At 40.6% G+C, this 17,440-nt stretch overlaps 1 protein-coding gene across 4 annotated transcripts in view; it reads left to right on the top strand.

The window, feature by feature from the left end:
- The first annotated feature begins 8 nt into the window (after positions 1–8).
- OFD1 (OFD1 centriole and centriolar satellite protein) overlaps positions 9–17,440 on the top strand; it is a 64,656-nt gene continuing 47,224 nt past the window's right edge. For 2 of the 4 annotated variants that reach the window (XM_060086952.1, XM_060086955.1), the window contains exons 1-7: positions 52–433; positions 589–687; positions 4,902–5,102; positions 7,032–7,100; positions 7,188–7,218; positions 15,137–15,244; positions 17,117–17,253. In XM_060086952.1, the coding sequence (XP_059942935.1) occupies positions 595–687; positions 4,902–5,102; positions 7,032–7,100; positions 7,188–7,218; positions 15,137–15,244; positions 17,117–17,253 (639 nt within the window). In that variant the 5' untranslated portion in view covers positions 52–433; positions 589–594. The other 2 variants (XM_060086953.1, XM_060086954.1) reach the window with 2 other exon arrangements.

Raw genomic sequence — 17,440 nt, 5'->3', positions numbered from 1 at the left:
CGCGATAGTGGGCGGAGCTTCTAGCCGCAGCGCGGCGGCGCAGGTCCGGGCTTTCGCTGTAATTCTCCAGGCTAGCGCGGTTGGGCTCGGAGGATCTCGGGGAGGGGTGGAATTAGGTCTGAGCGGTTCGAACTCCGGCTGGTGCTGCGCTTTCTCTGGCCTTCTGTCTCCGGTCTCAGCCCTCCAGCCGCCTGTGAGAGTCTCGCGTGGGCCACAACCACGCCCACTTATCAGAACCGCGGAGAAAGGAAGTGTGTGTCTCTGCCTGAGTTCTTAGTTTGGAGTTCAGCTTGTTCCTCCCGTTTTTCTGGGACAGCGGCAGGGCTCTCCGGCCAGGGATTCCCTTAGGCTTTGGCTTGCACCCCGGCCTCTGGGCTCCGACCCCGGGCACAGTGGGGAGGGCTCGAGAGGAAGCTCACACCTGATACCTCAGGTAGATACATCTGCCCCCTCCTCGGGGCGGGCGGAAGTGGAGCCTTTGTTTGTTTCCGTTAAACCGCCTTTGGCTTCCTTGGAGGCCACCAACCGTCTTCAGAGATTCACGTCCCTTGTGCCTGCCAGGTAACCCGTAACTGTTTTCTCTTCTAGTCCACCATGCTCCCCAAATCTGATGTGTTGAGTCAAGATGAACTGCGGAAAAAGCTGTACCAGACGTTTAAGGATCGAGGTATACTGGATTCACTGAAGGTATCACTTTTAGGCATATCTCTTACATAAATTTTACAAGTGTAACCTGTAACAGGTAGTCCACATGTAAAGACATCCATGTCTTGGGTTTTAAAAATAGCATGATACACAGATTGTATTGGTGAATTACACTGCTCTGTTCCTGTGTAACTCTTAAATCGTAAAACAAACACATTTTAGTAAGGTTAGGTTTGTTTTAAAGACTTGGCTTAGAGGTTCCTGAGTTAATAAGTGGTTTTGTAATACTCATATTTGAACAGAGGATATTGTCACCATATAGAAAACATTAAGGGACTGCTTACTGTAGAAAAGGGGGAATGAGGAATTTCTTCTTTAAAATATATTGAAATTTATAAATACTTGAGCAGCAAATATTTCTTAGTACACTTTCATGTATGAATTAACAGCAAGGAGTAGGATTAGCTGAAATGTGTTTTCATTACTATATACATTTCAAAAGACCATTTTACACTTAAAATGGGAAATTAAGGACAGTTTTTTTCTTGTCTCCTCCATTGTTTTTGTAACTTAAAAATACTTCAGATTCATCTGAAAAATACTTCAAACTCATCTGAAATATAGAAAAGCATAGAAAAGAAGTCATCTCTAATACAAGTACTAATTGGCGTAATGTTGCATGTATTTGTGTATCCTCTTTACTATTATATGGTGAGCATTTTCCTGTGTCCTTAAATGTGTCTTGAAATCCTCATTTTCATTGGCGCCAGGCTCATCTTTGGACATATGGGTAATTTATGCAGCATTCCCCTGTTATTGAATATTTAGGTTATACCCAGGTTTACACATTCCTTCAAATGCATCTCTCACTTTTTGCCTAGGATAGATGAAGTGGTATTAATGAATCAAAGGGCGTGAACATTTGTAAGGTTCTTGGTGTACATGTCTTGTTTTAGAAAGGTTGTAATACAACTGACCCTTGAACAACACGGGTTTGAACTGCTCAGGTCCACTTAAATGTGGACTTCTTTCAATAAATACCTACTACAACACTACACTGTCTGTGGTTGGTTGAATCTGCTGATGCAAAACTGGGGATATGGAGGGGACTCCTAACCCCCGGTGGTTCGAGGGTCAACTTCAGTTTATATTCCACCAGCAGTTTGAGAATGCACGTCTCTCTCCAATAGTATGATCATGACATGTTTTAAACCAATCTAAGCCTGAGAAACTATTTTAACATTCTTTTGTTTATCAGTGAGGTTGCATATATTTTCTGGCCATTTGTATGTTTTCCATGGATTGGTGCTTCATGTTCCCCTTGCCCGTTTTTTTTTCCCTAGGGTGCTAGTGTTTTCTTATTGATACGAGTCCTTTTAATGGAAACTTAATCTTTTTTTCCTTTTTTGTGACAATACTACCTGTCTTCAATTTTAATTTGGCTCTAAAAATACTGAAGTTACATTTTTATGTGGTCAAGTCTATCGTTTACTTTTTTTGTGCTGATTATTCTCAGTCATTTTCCACTGAGAATGAATATTCACTTTTTTTAAGTTTTTAAAAAGGCTGTTTTTTTTTTACACTTAATTCCTTAACCCACCTGAAATTAGTTGTAGTATATCACACATTAGTCCACTTGCTTAGGAGGAATGGTTTTTGCGTCTGGGCATGGTGTTTGTTCTCTTACTGTCCTTTGGGTTTGGTTTGGTAGGATTTTACTTCATGTCTATAGTCTAGTTGATAATGACCTATCATTATCCATTTTGAGCTCTCCTTGTTAGGCTTTGGTATCAGCATTATGTTAGCCTTGTTCACTTCACAGCTGCAGCCTATCCTAAGGAGAAATACTGTTTCTTGTTTGCAGCTGGCCACTCAGTTTGTTATTCTAGCGTGATCAATGGCAGGGGGGATTTTGGCAGGGGAGATTTTTACTTTCTCAGTCTGAGCTAATTTACTTTCTCAGTTTAATGACCTGAGTGAGTTCTAATTTTTACAATTGAAGTTTTGAGTGGCCTAATTCACCTTCTCTTTGGGTGTGTGGAAAGAATTTGTATTTATGATTAAGTACAGAGTCATATGGGTATCTGGTAAATGAAGTTTATGAAAAATCTTCTTTTTCCTTTTTGAGTCTACTCTGTCAATTGCTGAGAGATGTGCTGAGGGTTCTGGGTCTCTAAGTCTTGTCTCTCCTACTTCCCCTCCCCCCACAATTATTGGCTTTCTTTCTTTCTTTCTTTCTTTCTTTCTTTTTTTTTTTTTGAGCAGAGAAAGGTTTATTGCAGGGCCAAGCAAGGAAACAGGTGGTTCATGCTCAAACCCGAACTCCCCTATGGTTTTTTGGGGAGAAGTTTTCATAGGCACAATTTGGGGTGAGGGCTCTGTCCTTACTTTTGTCTTAGAGACGTTGCAAGCTTTAATTCTGAATAGATTTCCCTCTTGGCACTGGCTGCTGGAAAGCCCCCCCGGCCAGTTTTTGGATTCCTTCCAGCAAGTGCTAGATGTCATGCTTTTTGGGTGTGTCAAGATGGAAATTCATCTGTAATGTCATTCCACTCTTTGCTACTCTTCCTTTTACCCTGCTTAAATCCCTCATTTAATTCTTAGCCATTTCAGCACTTGTTTGCAAGACACCCTAAATCCTTTTGTTAATTAAGCTGAATCTAAGTATATTTCTTCCATTACTATGTTACAAATTTAATTAAACCACTAAATTTTACTGGTGGAGGAGGCTTTAATTTTCTCTTTTCAGTTACTTAACTGTATCAGATGAGGCAAAGCATATATATTTTGTTTACTGTAAATGTGTTTTTTACTATAGGATTTTATTTTATTTTTGAATTTTTGAACCTTAGTTTTTTATACAGCAGGTTCTTATTAGTCACCTATTTTATACATATTAGTGTATCCATGTCAATCCCAATCTCCCAATTCATCCCACCACCACCCCATCCCCTGGCCATTTTCCCACCTTGGTGTCCATATGTTTCTTCTCTACATCTGTGTCTATTTCTGCCCTGCAAACCGGTTCATCTGTATCATTTTTCTAGGTTCCACATATATGCGTTAATATACGATATTTGTTTTTCTCTTTCTGACTTGCTTCACGCTGTATGACAGTCTCTAGGTACATCCACGTCTCTACAAATGACCCAATTTTGTTCCTTTTTATGGCTGAGTAATGTTCCATTGTATATATGTGCCACATCTTCTTTATCCATTCATCTGTTGATGGGCATTTAGGTTGCTTCCATGACCTGGCTATTGTAAATAGTGCTGCAGTGAACATTAGGGTGCATGTGTTTTTTTGAATTATGGTTTTCTCTGGGTATATGCCCAGTACTATAGGGTTTTAGATACACATATGAGTTTTGTTCTATACTACTAATATAGAACTATATATAGAACTAATATATTCTCTTTAGCTAAAGGATAGAAGAAAGAGATGTAACGAGAACTTCATTTGTTTCTTGTTTGTATTCTATTAATAATAATTCCGTAGATGTTATTTACTGCTGAACCCCATGAATCTAGGCAGTGTACTCTTAAGCTCTGCCCAATTGTATGTTTCAGATTATGTGCAAAATAAATTAGAACAAATATCCAGGAGTCTGATTAGGGGATTTTTTAAAACCAAAATGAATAATAACAGTGGTATTGTAACTTTGAGAAAATTAGCCACCTTGAGCCTAAATTTCCTCATTTATAAAATAGGGGGAAATTATTATATTTCATAACGTCTAGAATTGTAAATAGTCCATGTGAAAGTGAATCTTAATAAGCCTTTTTTGGGTTTACTGATTTTTCTCTTGTATATACTATTTCCCTTTTGGGAACCTAATTTTATTTTGATCAATATACTTGAATATATTGAACCCAGTATTATTTTCGTATCCTCCAACAATTTGCAGAGAGGTGAGGAAGTAGCAGAGTTTTCTCCTGTATTTGGTGCCCCAATGAAAAGTTGCTGAACTGGGCTCGTAGGGAAGCGAAGTTAGTCTCACCATGTTCTGGCTCACCACCAGCTCACTTGGAAGCCGGTGAAAGCAAGCTACTCTTTCTAGAGCCCACTGGGCTGCTTGTCTCACAGGGTAAGACAGAGTGTCCAGGGGAAGGTTCCTAACTTGTGGCCGTGGATTTAGAACCATTCTGGAAACAAAAGGAAGGATTCTAATTCATGTGACAAGTCTGTTCCGCCCGTGGAAAAAATCCTGCTGAAATTTATTTCCCCCTCTTGTTTCATTTTGTATTTGGTCTAGACGCAACTCCGAAACCAGCTTATTCACGAACTGATGCACCCTGTGCTGAGTGGCGAAGTGCAGTCCCTGTCCATCTCAGTGGAAGGGAGCTCCCTGTTAATAGGAGCTTCCAACTGTCTAGTGGCAGATCACTTACAGAGATGTGGCTATGAATGTTCACTTTCTGTCTTCTTTCCGGAAAGTGGTTTGGCAAAAGAAAAGGTAACATCTTTGCTTTTCTGTCTCTGAATTTTCTGTTAACAGCTTCTCCCTCAGATAATAGCTAAGTGCTCCTTGGCTAGCTGGGTCCCTTTCTTGTTTATCTTTGACATTACATCATGTATTTGTTATAATGTGACAAAGGAGTATGAAATCTGACATTGTGACCGATTCCTTGGTATCTTAATTCGTCTTTATAAAATTGTGATGTTTTGGAGCTAGAAGTGCTCTGACACTCCATGTAGTCTGAGGACACGAAACTGCCGTTTATGTTGAATGTCTGTTGTGAGGCTGGCCCTGCTGGTCACTCTGCAGGTGGTACTTGGATTACAGATGAGGATCCAGACACTGGAGAGGTGGGGTGATTTGCTCACGGTCACATGATTTGTAAGTGGCAATGCAGGGCAGTAAATCTAGATCTACAGTTTGCTGTCTTCAGTATGCTACAGTCTCTTCAGATATTTGTCGTCTTTGTGAGGACATAAGAGAAGTGAGGGAAAAGTAACCTTTGAAAACCTGTGGAGTTTTTAAATATTAGAACACCTTTTACCACTTGCCTAATTATTGTAACTATCTTTCCACCAACCACTGAACATACTAGTCACACTTGGTTATCTTAAAGGCAGATATAGCAAACTTTCCCTATTTTTTTTAATAGACCTAATTTTTTAGAGCAGTTTAGGTTCACAGCAAAAATGCGCAGAAAGGGAGATTGCCCATCTGCTCCCTAACCCCACACGTGCAGGCCTCCCCTGCTATCAACATTTTTTACTCTGTACATTTTTACGTTCAGTGAACCTACATTGGCACATCATTATCACCTGAAGTCCATAGTTTACATTAGGGTTGAGTCTTGGGGTTGTCCGTATGTTTTTTTGTGTGTGTGTGTGGTACGCGGGCCTCTCACTGTTGTGGCCTCTCCCGTTGCGGAGCACAGGCTCTGGACGCGCAGGCCCAGCGGCCATGGCTCACAGGCCCAGCTGCTCCGCAGCATGTGGGATCCTCCCAGACCAGGGCACGAACCCGTGTCCCCTGCATCGGCAGGCGGACTCTCAACCACTGCGCCACCAGGGAAGCCCTGTCCGTATGTTTTTACTCTTTATCTTGGCCATAATTGTCCAGAAGTGTGGTATTCAGCTGTTTTAAGAAAACAGCAGTGTTATTATTGGAAAAGCTTAAAATTTAAATATGCTGTATTTATTCATTAACACTCAGATTTTACCAGCGTTAGGAATTCTTTGCTGATCCTTCTATCTAACTTTCTAGTTACATTTCACAGTTTTGCTTCTAGAATGAATAATGTGTCAATTATATGGTTATAGCAGTGATTATCTAGTTCACACACTTAAAGGTTTCTATACTCTAAAATACTGTGCAGAATATTCTTTAATGGAAAACTAATTGTAGATGGTATCAGTGTTCTCAGGGTAGACACAGCATGTATTTCTATAGTATGTATTGTTTACTAAGAATACTCAAACTCTTTGACCACATGTATATGTAAAATAGTTTTAAACATTTTGTAGTTGTAAAGATAGTACAAACTTAGTTTATTTACATTTTGAAGCAATAGTAATTTAAAAATGTCATTGTAATTGAAAGACCCTGGAATGCACTCATATGTTCATTGGTGCCTCAGATATTTGAGTGTTTCTTCTCTGTAAGACATGAACCATTTCTGTTATTCCTGTTAGGCACATCATTGTTGATGTGAATTATTTGGAGGTTAATTACGTGATCAAGAGAAAAATTTTATCCTTTTGACTGCATCGTTTATTGTAACTTAATATAAGAAAGCTTACGTGTTACATTATTAGCATAGTTATAATCTTATTTAGTCTGAACCATGATTTTTAGTCTTAAATTGGGATGTTTCTGAATATGTCACTTACACATTGATGTTAAAATCTGTGTACTTTTTTTTTTTTTAAGGTATTTACTATGCAGGATCTATTACAACTCATTAAAATCAACCCTGAATCCAGTCTCTATAAATCACTGGTAGGATTGTTTCGTTTTTATAACTTGCTTTGGTTTGTTAATAATAACTGAATAGTTGAATAAAGGTAAAATATTTTCTTTTCACAGGTTTCGGGATTTGATAAAGAAAACCAAAAAGGTAGGAGCCTTCATCTTTGTAGAGAATAGGAACATTTTTGTTATGTATTGTTTTGTATAAAAGTATGAAACTAATAATTTTCAGGTGGAAGAATAGGGAATTTGAATGAATCATTTGACTTTTTTCCTTGCTGACAATACCTTTTTAGATAGAACGATTCATCTGTTTTACAAATGTGGATCCTTTCCCCCAAATTTTAACCTTTTAAAATTGCTGTTACTCAAATGAGAAAACTAGAGACAACATCAAGAGCCCTACAAACGGACTGAAAGCTGGTCTTTGTGGAGATACCCACTGTTTGGAACATTTCCAAAACAAAAACAAATAACGTTTAGGCCACTATCTTTGTATCCTAGATAGGCCCCTAAGTACAATATATAGAGTATTGTATTAATATTGGCTTAAAGAGTGAAATATCTGTTCAGTAATGTGCTTTTTTTTATTGTTTATATAGGCCTGATAAATTGCTTTAATTTTGGCCTTGATAATCACCTTCAAAGAGTCCATAACTACTCTGAGCTAATAGAAAATGTATATATTGGTCTCTGCCCCCAGTTCCTGGCACACAGCTCCCAAAACCCTTGTAATCTCCTGGGTGATAGGAGTCTCTTGTGTCCGAATGAGCCAACACTACGTGGGTCCCTGGATGGCTCCTGGATGAGGGCTGGTCACTGGAAAGACCAAGCCATGATTAGAAGCTTGAGGTTTTCAGCTTTGCTCCCCATTCTGTTGAAGGGAGGAGGACTGAAAATGAATAATCGATCATTTTTGTGAATAATCGATCATGAATGTGTGATGAAGCCTCCATAAATCCCAAAAGTATGGGGTTCGGAGAGCTTCCAGTTTGGTGAACACATGGAGGTGCTAGGAGATTGGCGCACCTGGAGAGGGCATAGAAGCTCCGGGCTCCTTCCCACATGTACCTCGCCCTGTGTATCTCTTCTGTTTAGCTGTTCAACTGTATCCTTTATCATATCCCTCTTTTTATATATGTTTATTTATTTTTTATTTATTTATTTTTGGCTGCGTTGGGTCTTCACTGCTGCGCGTGGGCTTTCTCTAGTTGCAGTGAGCGGGGGCTACTCTGTTGCAGTGCACGGGCTTCTCGTTGTGATGGCTTCTCATCGCGGAGCACGGGCTCTAGGCACGCGGGCTTCAGGTTGTGGCACACGGACTCAGTAGTTGTGGCTCACGGGCTCTAGAGCACAGGCTCAGTAGTTGTGGCACACAGGCTTAGTTGCTCCGCGGCACGTGGGATCTTCCTGGACCAGGGCTTGAACCCATGTCCCCTGCATTGGCAGGCGGATTCTCAACCACTGCGCCACCAGGGAAGCTCCCTATCATATCCTTTAATAAACTGGTAAACGTAAGAAAGTGTTTCCCTGAGTTCTGTGAGCTGTTCTGATACGTTAATGAAGCCCAAGGAGGAGGTTGTGGGAACCTCCTATGTATAGCCAGTTGCTCAGAAGCACAGGTGACAACCTGGGCATGTGACGCACCTGAAGAATGTATAGGTATGGCGGCAGGGGCTGGTCAGTGTGGGACTGAGGCCCTTAACCCATGGGGTCGGATGCTGCCTCCAGGTGGACAGTATCAGAATTGAGTTCAAGTGTAGGCCACCCATCCGGTGTCGCAGAGAATGGCTTGGTGTGAAGAAAAGCCCCACACACTGGGTGACCAGGAGAATCAGAAGTAAGTTTTGTGAAGTGTTCTGTGTAAAAGTCGAGGGGCCCGTAGGGAGGGGAGAGATGGGAGGGAAGAGGTGGGTTTTCCCCTACACAGAAGGAGGGAAGCTGAGGTTTTTTCCTTTACAACTGCTGTGGGTGACAGGCCACAGGCTGGACTTGATGATGGCCTTGGTAGTATGAACATATGCGTTACAGGCAACTTACTAGCTTAGTTGTTATTTAGATCTTTTCCAAAAAATCCGTAACACCATGAAATGGCCTTTTTGTGTTAGTGTGCTCCTTGATTTTGTCTGTTGCCAGCATTGCTACCATCCCTGCTGGGACATTAATTCAGGACTTGCCATTTGGCAGACACTTGAGTACCTACTTTCTGCCAGTCATTATCCTGTGACTTAACTGCCTGGTCTCCCGGGAGTAATGTTAGCAGAGGATAAGTAAATTGGATCAAAAGACATTCTGTTTTTATTTTACTGTATTATTGAAGTATAGTTGACCTACAATGTTGTTAATTTCTGCTGTACAGCTAAGTGATTCCCTTATACATACATATACATTCTTTTTCATATTCTTTTCCGTTATGGTTTATCACAGGATATTGGATATAGTTCCCTGTGCTCTATAGTAGGACCTTGTTGTTGATCCATCCTATGTATAATATTTGGATCACAAGACATTCTAGATCACCTGCAAAGTAGGTCACTCTTACTGAAGTTGAGGATCGTAGGTGATCCTAGGTTGTAGATTCTATGGCCGTGCTGTTTAGTGTAACTCTGAGATGGGAATGTCTGTATGTGTGTTGCCTGATACGGGAGCCACTAGCCACATGGGGCTATTGAGCATTTGAAATGTGGCTAGTGTGACTGAGGAACTGAGATTTTAATTTAAGTAGCTACACGTGACTAGTGGCTGTCACGTTGGACAGCACAGTTCTAAGTAAATAGCTGCTGTCTGTAGTGTAACTATTTCAGAAAGGAATTTAGGGCTTGAAAGTATATTAAGAAAGAATCCATTTATTTATAGGTATTTATACTATTAAAAATAGCTTTTCACCTTTAAGCACTCTTTAAATCTTTCTAGTTCAGAAAGACATCTGGCTAACATTTCTTACCAGCTTTACCCAGCATCCTAGTAAAATTTCTGAAGCTGAGAAAAACTGAGTTGCAGACATGTCATGCATCCTAATGACACAATTTGGATAGAATTCTTGGCTAACAGTAAAGCAGCTACTTGTAAAATGAAATGATTTAAAAATTGGTGGCTCCCCATTAAGAGACTGAGACCATCAGAAAACATGTAAGAAGATGTTTTGTACCTAATTGTTGTGTATTCCCTGACAGAGATCTTTGGTCTTATCTTACTGTGTCTATACTTTGAGGGTGCTGATCTGTTACATGGTTACAGTACTTTTCCACTAGATTCCACTCACACATCCTTCCCACCCCTAATTTTTCCTTTCAAAGATAATGATACCCAGAAAATAGCTGGCCAGAGAATTTGGACACCGGCTTTTTTCTTTCTGGAAGTTAAAATCCTTGCCTGTGATTGGCAAAAGGATAGATAGATAGATAGATACATAGATCGATCAGTGGGACAGAATAGAGAGCCCAGAAATAGGTCTACACAAACATAGTCAACTAGCCTTTAACAAAGGCAATTCAATGGAGGAAATAGTCTTTTCAACAAGTGGTGCTGGAACAGTTGGACATTCATATGCACAGATATGAACCTGGATGCAGACCTTACACAAAAATTAACTGAAAACGAATCATATATCTAAATGTAAAACACAAAACTATAAAACTTCTGGAAGAAAACATAGAAAATCTTTGTGACCTGCTATTTGGCGACGAGATATAATACCAAAAGCATGATACATGAAAGAAAAAATAGACCAGTTAGACTTTATTAAAATTTAAAAATGTCTGCTCTATGAAAGAGTGAAAAGACAAATTACAGACTGGGAGAGGGTATTGGCAAAAGACATCCAATAAAGGACTTGCATCAAAAATACACAAAGAACTCTGAAAACTCAACACTAAAGAGACAAGTCAGTTAAAAAAATGGGCAAAGGATCTGAACAGATAGCTCTCCAAAGAAGATATACAGGTGGCAAATAAGCATATGAAAAGATGCTGCATGTTATTTGTTAGAGACATGCAAATTAAAACAAAAATGAGATAACATGGCCAAAATCCAGAACACCTTAAGCACTAAATGCTGGTAAGGATGTGAAGCAATAGGAACTGTCACTCATTGCTGGTAGGAATACAAAATGGTACAGCCACCTGGGGAGATAGTTTGGTGGTTTCTTTTTTTTTTTAAATTAATTTATTTTTGGCTGCACTGGGTCTTCGTTGCTGCGCGTGGGCTTTCTCTAGTTGCGGTGAGCGGGGGCCACTCTTCGTTGAGGTGCGTGGGCTTCTCACTGTGGTGGCTTCTCTTGTTGCGGAGCACAGGCTCTAGGCACACAGGCTTCAGCAGTTGCGACACACAGGCTCAGTAGTTGTGGCTCGCGGGCTTAGTTGCTCCGCGGCATGTGGGATCCTCCCAGACCAGGGCTCGAACCCATGTCCCCTGCATTGGCGGGCGGATTCTTAACCACTGCGCCACCAGGGACGCCCAGTTTGGTGGTTTCTTACAAAACTAAACATAGTCTTACCCTACAATCCAACAGTCATTGTCTTAGGTATTTACCCAAGTGACTTGCCAACTTAAGTCCACACAGACACCTGCACGTGAATGTTTGTAGCAACTTTATTCATAATTGCCAGAAATTGGGAACAACCAAGATGTTATTTGGTAGCTGAATGGATAAACAAGCTGTGGTACTTCCAGACAGGGAAATACTACTCAGCTAAGAGGAATGAGCTACCAAGCCATGCAAAGAGATAAATGAATCACAAATGTGTATTGTTAATGTAAGAAGCCTGTCTGAAAAGGCTACGTGCTATATGATTCCATTTATGCAACATTCTGGAAAAGGCAAAGCTCTAGTGATAGTAAACACATCAGTGGCTGCTAGGGATTTGGAGGGAGGGGTAGGAGGTTGAAGAGGTGAAGCACAGGATTTTTTTTTAGGGTGGTGAAAGTATTCTTACGATACCTGTAATGGTATGATACATGGCACTAGACATTTGCCTAAAACCTGTAGAACTTTACAAAGAACAAGCCTTCATGTATGCAAATTTAGGAGGTCAGGTGATCTCAGGATGGAATGCGGACTGTGACAAAACAATCTAACTGTAGTAACCTCACTGAAGCGGGTGGGGAAGATATATGCTGAGCTATCTAACTTTGGAAAGGAATGAAGACTAAGACGAAAGAAGCAACTGTACATAGGCTGTGTATTCAAGGTGAGAGTTATTGCTCATGGGAGTGCTGGTTAACAATTCTGAAACCATGATACATGTATGCTGTAATTGAACAATTAAGTAAGTGGATAGAAGATGGTGGGAGCCAGGTGTTCACTGCTGGAGTGGGACTTTACAGATAAACAAGGGGAGGAGGCTAGGATGATCCATATGGTAATAGCTTAGTTGGAGACATTAGCATGAACTCATGTTTAGCTTAATATAGATACAGATGATACATAGAGATATTTATAGGTATGTTTGTGTACACAGGTTAGTGTATGTTCGTATTTCCTTGCTGTCTAGGCTGAGGGGCTAGAAGCAGTGACACCCCAGTTGCAGTGAGCACACCTCGAGCCCAGTTTGCAGTACTAAGATTCGGTTTCTAATACCATTCCATAATAATAGGAACCAGGGCTCCTTGGAGCAGCGGTTGATTGCAGGAGTGGAACAGAGACTATACAAGATGAGCCTGGAGCCCCTTACAGTGCTAGAACCTAAGGAAGTGCTTAAGACAAAAACCCACGATGAAAGTGCTCCCAGAGGCCAAAGCTGGAATAATTGGACCAACAAAATAAAGGAGTGGGTTTTATCAGTGAGTAGTAGAATTACACGTGAATTATAATTACCAAGGTATAAAACAGGAGTCCATACTGATATAAATAAATGACTGGATAAAGGAGGAGACTAGACGTATCCTTCTTGGGTGGGGGTGTGGAGGGGAGAGAGGGGAAGTGGAACTAATTAGGGGCCTGCAGAAAGCACTGCAGAACTAGGAAAAGGCACCAGCGTTAGAAATGCTGAGGTGGAAGCACACACCGCCAAAGATGACCTCCTGCAGGATCTTGAAGATTTCTGCCAAACGTTGACCTTTGTCCATAGAGGGAGCCGAGATCTGGCCTCAGCATGACAGCAGGAAGGGGTGAGGTGAGAACAGGCTGATAGGAAATGGTCAGAAGAAGAGGGTGGATAAGACAGAAGAGTTGCAAGGCAATGAATATGAAAGAACAGAGTTTATATCTACAGTAGGGGAAGTAAAAGAGAGTATATTGTATGATATCACTTATAGGTTCATTTGTGTCATATTTTAGATTCCACATATCTATGAAACAGACTCACAGACATAGGGAACAGACTTGTGGTGGCCAAGGGGGAGAGGGGATGGGAGAGGGATGGAGTGGGAGGCTGGGGTGAGCAGATGTGAGCTATTATATATGGAGTGGATAAATAACAAGGCCCTACTGTACAGCACAGGGAACTATATTCAGTATCCTATGATAAACCATAATGGAAAAGAATATGAAAAAAAGTGTATATATGTATAACTGAATCACTTTGCTATACAGCAGAAATTAACATTGTCAATCAAACTATACTTCGATTTAAGAAAATAGTATATTGTAGTATCTTCAGTAGAAAAGAAAAATAAGCCCTTAACTTGGCTGATGCAGAAGTCCGTTCATCTGTTCCAAGAAAGTGAAAACTTCTAAAATTTATACTCATGACTTTAAAAAAAAAAAAAAAAAAGTTTCAGCAAATTCCCTGGCGGTCCAGTGGTTAGGACTCTGTGCTTCCACTCCCAGGGGCCTGGGTTTGATCCCTGGTCAGGGAACTAAGATCTCACAAGCTGCGCGGTGTGGCCAAAAAGAAAAAAAAATTTTTGAACTATTCAGAAGGGTATGAAGTGAAAGAAGAGTAGGAATTTCTGTTCATATTCTCTAATTTCACTTTCTGCTGATAACTAGAACAAAGAGTGTCTTGTTTATCCTACCAGAACTTAGTTCACAGGTGTCAAAGTCTATATGTAATCATAACATATACATGGGATCACATTATAGATACTGTTGTGCAATTTGCCTTCTTTATCCACTAATATATCTTTCTCTAGCCGTGTACTTGGACTAATTATTTTTTAGAATGTATTTAATTAACCCCCTGTTGATGGAGATTTTATTGTTTCATCGCTTGGTTTTTGCCATTAGAAGCATGCGGTGTGCAGTGCTACACCCTTTTGGGAAAGTATAGCTGTGTAAATTCAGAGAGGTGGAATGACTAGGTGAAAGGGCACTTGCATTTTGAATATCCATAAACACGGGCAAATTTCCCTCCCAAGTGAAAAGAGCACGCCTGCTTCCCCGCCCCCTTGCTGACACTTAGAGTGCTAAGATTAAAACTTTGGTAATACGCTTATCGGGAAAATACGATCTTTCTGTTGTAGTGTTAATTTGCATTTATTTATAACTTTGTTCATGTTTATTCAACATTGAAAATTTTTTCTGTGAACTTTGTCCATGTCTTGCCCTATTTTTCTGTTTTCTTACTGATTTGTAAAAACACTTTGATGTTTATGAAGATTAGTTCTCTGTCTCTGTATTATGCCAAATAGCTGTTTCCAGTGTATCATTTGTCTTTTGACTTTGCTATTTCACGCCACATATAAGTTCTTAATTTGTACGTTTGATGAATATTTCTCCTTATTGCTTGTAGGTTTCTGTATCATGCTTGGAAACGCCTTTCCTCAGAAATTATTCTTAAAAGATACATGATGTAAAAAAGATAATGTGGGGCTTCCCTGGTGGCGCAGTGGTTGAGAGTCCGCCTGCTGATGCAGGGGATACGGGTTCGTGCCCCGGTCCGGGAAGATCCCACATGCCACGGAGCGGCTGGGCCCGTGAGCCATGGCCGCTGAGCCTGTGTGTCCAGAGCCTGTGCTCCGCAACGGGAGAGGCCACAACAGTGAGAGGCCCGCGTACCACAAAAAAAAAAAAAAAAAAAAAAAAAAAGATAATGTTATAAAACCAAGATTGCATAAACAGTGATTGAACAACAGTTGAATGAAAGAAAGTTGTGAAACGAAACTATACACGTTGTGTCTTTCAGGTTTTCTCATGCAGTTTCTGAAAGAATTGGCAAAATATCATCAGGCTAAAGAGAGTTGCAGTATGGGAACTCAGACAAGTTCAACATTTCCCGTCAAAGACTCCCTTGGTAATTATGGTCTTCCATAATTTCACTTCTTCCGTTTTCTCTTTTCAATGAAGGAGACACCTGATGTACAGTATTATGTATTTGTTGCTTGATTGGGAGGGATGCAGGCTGCTGGCGGTAGGGGCGCTCAATTTTTTCTGGGATCACTGCTGGGTGGGACCAGGAACTGCTGGGAGGGACCAGGAACTGCTCTCCAGGGCTGCTCCTCCCTTCATGGCCGCCAAGGCTATGCTTTCCAAATCTCGTGGGGATCCAGAGGCCCACTTCCTTGCCTGTTGGGTTGAACCTCTCTTGACTGGGAGGTTCTTCCCTGTGTCTCATCTAACTTTATAGCCACTAAAGTGAGAAGATCTTAGATTATTTGCATTGCAGAGAGCTAGAGAAGTGAGTGGGCCATCCCTTCATTTTATAACTTGAGAAAACTCAGGTCACCAGAGGAAGAGCAACTTGGCAATGCCGAGTCTGGGTCAGAACTGATATGAGTCCAAGTTTTGTGGTCAGTAATCCAGAGCCTTTTCTGCTGTGCAGGCTTTCTGTAATACCATCCTGCCCTTGAGTTGTGTGCTCAGGAGAGAGGGGAAACAGCTGGCTGATAGGATGTGGTTAATCGGTTTCTTGGCCCTTCCTTACTCTTAAACTGCACTAGTGCCTTTAACTTGTAAAAAGATAAGTTCATAACTTGTAAAGACCGTATAGTATGACTGTGCCTTTCATTTATTTAGGTGTAGGTTTTATTCCATTAGAAACATAGAACATGCTTATTCTACAGCGGTTCTGTTCAATAATATGAGCCACACGTGTAATAAAAATTTTCTAGTAGCCAAAGTAGAAAAGGTAAGAAGAAACGGGTGAAATTTGTTTTGGTAATATATTTTATATAACTTAGTATGTCTAAAATATTATTCCAACATGAAATCAATATGAAAAATATTAAGGAGGTATTTTACGTTTATTTTTTTGTACTCAGTCCTTGATATCTGGTGTGTCTTTTACACTTTGAGTACATCTCATTTTGAACTGGTCACGTTTCAAGTACTCAGTATGGCCAGATGTGGCTAGCGGCCTGCATTGGACAGTCCAGAGCATTTGGAAAATCCAGAAAAGTAGATGGAAAGTTTTGCCGACCAGAGACATACCTGCCAATATTTTAATCTGCTTCTGCCAGCCTTTTCTTCCTATGCCTGCTTTTTGGTGGTATTGGTGTTACACATGATTGAGCTTGTACGCAAGGGCCAGGTTTGCAGTGTGCTACGTGGTGGGTTTCAGATCCACAGTTGGTTTGAGGGCTGCAGGTCTGCTGGAAAGAGTGCCGGAATGCGAGGCAATCACAGACCTGGCTTTAGCCCCACTGATGCCGTTATAGAGTTGCTTAGCCCTCTGGACGTCACTTCAACTGTGTGGGCGTCTGTTTCCTCTTCTGTGGAGAGGAGGAGTTCCAACACATGATCTTTGATTCATCTTAAGGTCAGTGTTTTGAAAGTGAGTCAGCTTTAACCAAAGTCCAATGAAGAGCTCTCTCCCATGGCATTTAGACACTAGAAAGAGATGCCAGTGTTTTCTGACTTGAACTGTACTTTTGTTTTCTTTTCCCCTGACATTTTATGATGAGGATTCTCAGACATTCAGAAAAGTTGACACAGTTTTACAGCGCACACTTGTATACCTCAAGTCTGCCATGAAATTTGCATTATACTTGCTTGATCACTTACCTGTTCATCCATTAAGCTCTCTCACTTTTTTGATGCATTACCAAGTAAATTGCAGACATCCTTACACTTTCCCTTAAGTACACTCTTTGTGTTTGAACAGAGCTCTGGCCTCTTGCTCACCTGCCCACGTTTCTCTAACCTTTCCTGTGTTGTTTTTTGATAGCTGAGAAGCTTCAGCTTATTGATGATGAGTTTGCAGGTGCTTACCCTCAGCATCCAAAGTTAGAATCTTTAGAAATCAAGTTAAACGAATATAAGAGAGAAATTGAACAGCAGTTACGGGCAGAAATGAGTCAAAAGGTAAGGATTGATCTTGTTATTACCAAGAGTGATGTTTTTGCTTGTCTTTTAATGTCTTCATCTTAGGTATGTGGGGAAATAACTAGAATCTTTACTAATGAATGTGATACTATACTCTTGTGCATGTTATTTCTCTTTCCAGATGATGTCATTTCTTTATGACTTTTGAACGCACCCTATAAGTACA

Source organism: Mesoplodon densirostris, chromosome X, assembly GCF_025265405.1.
Source record: "Mesoplodon densirostris isolate mMesDen1 chromosome X, mMesDen1 primary haplotype, whole genome shotgun sequence".
Classification (NCBI taxonomy): Eukaryota; Metazoa; Chordata; class Mammalia; order Artiodactyla; family Ziphiidae; genus Mesoplodon; species Mesoplodon densirostris.
This window is presented reverse-complemented; position numbering and strand designations above follow the sequence as displayed.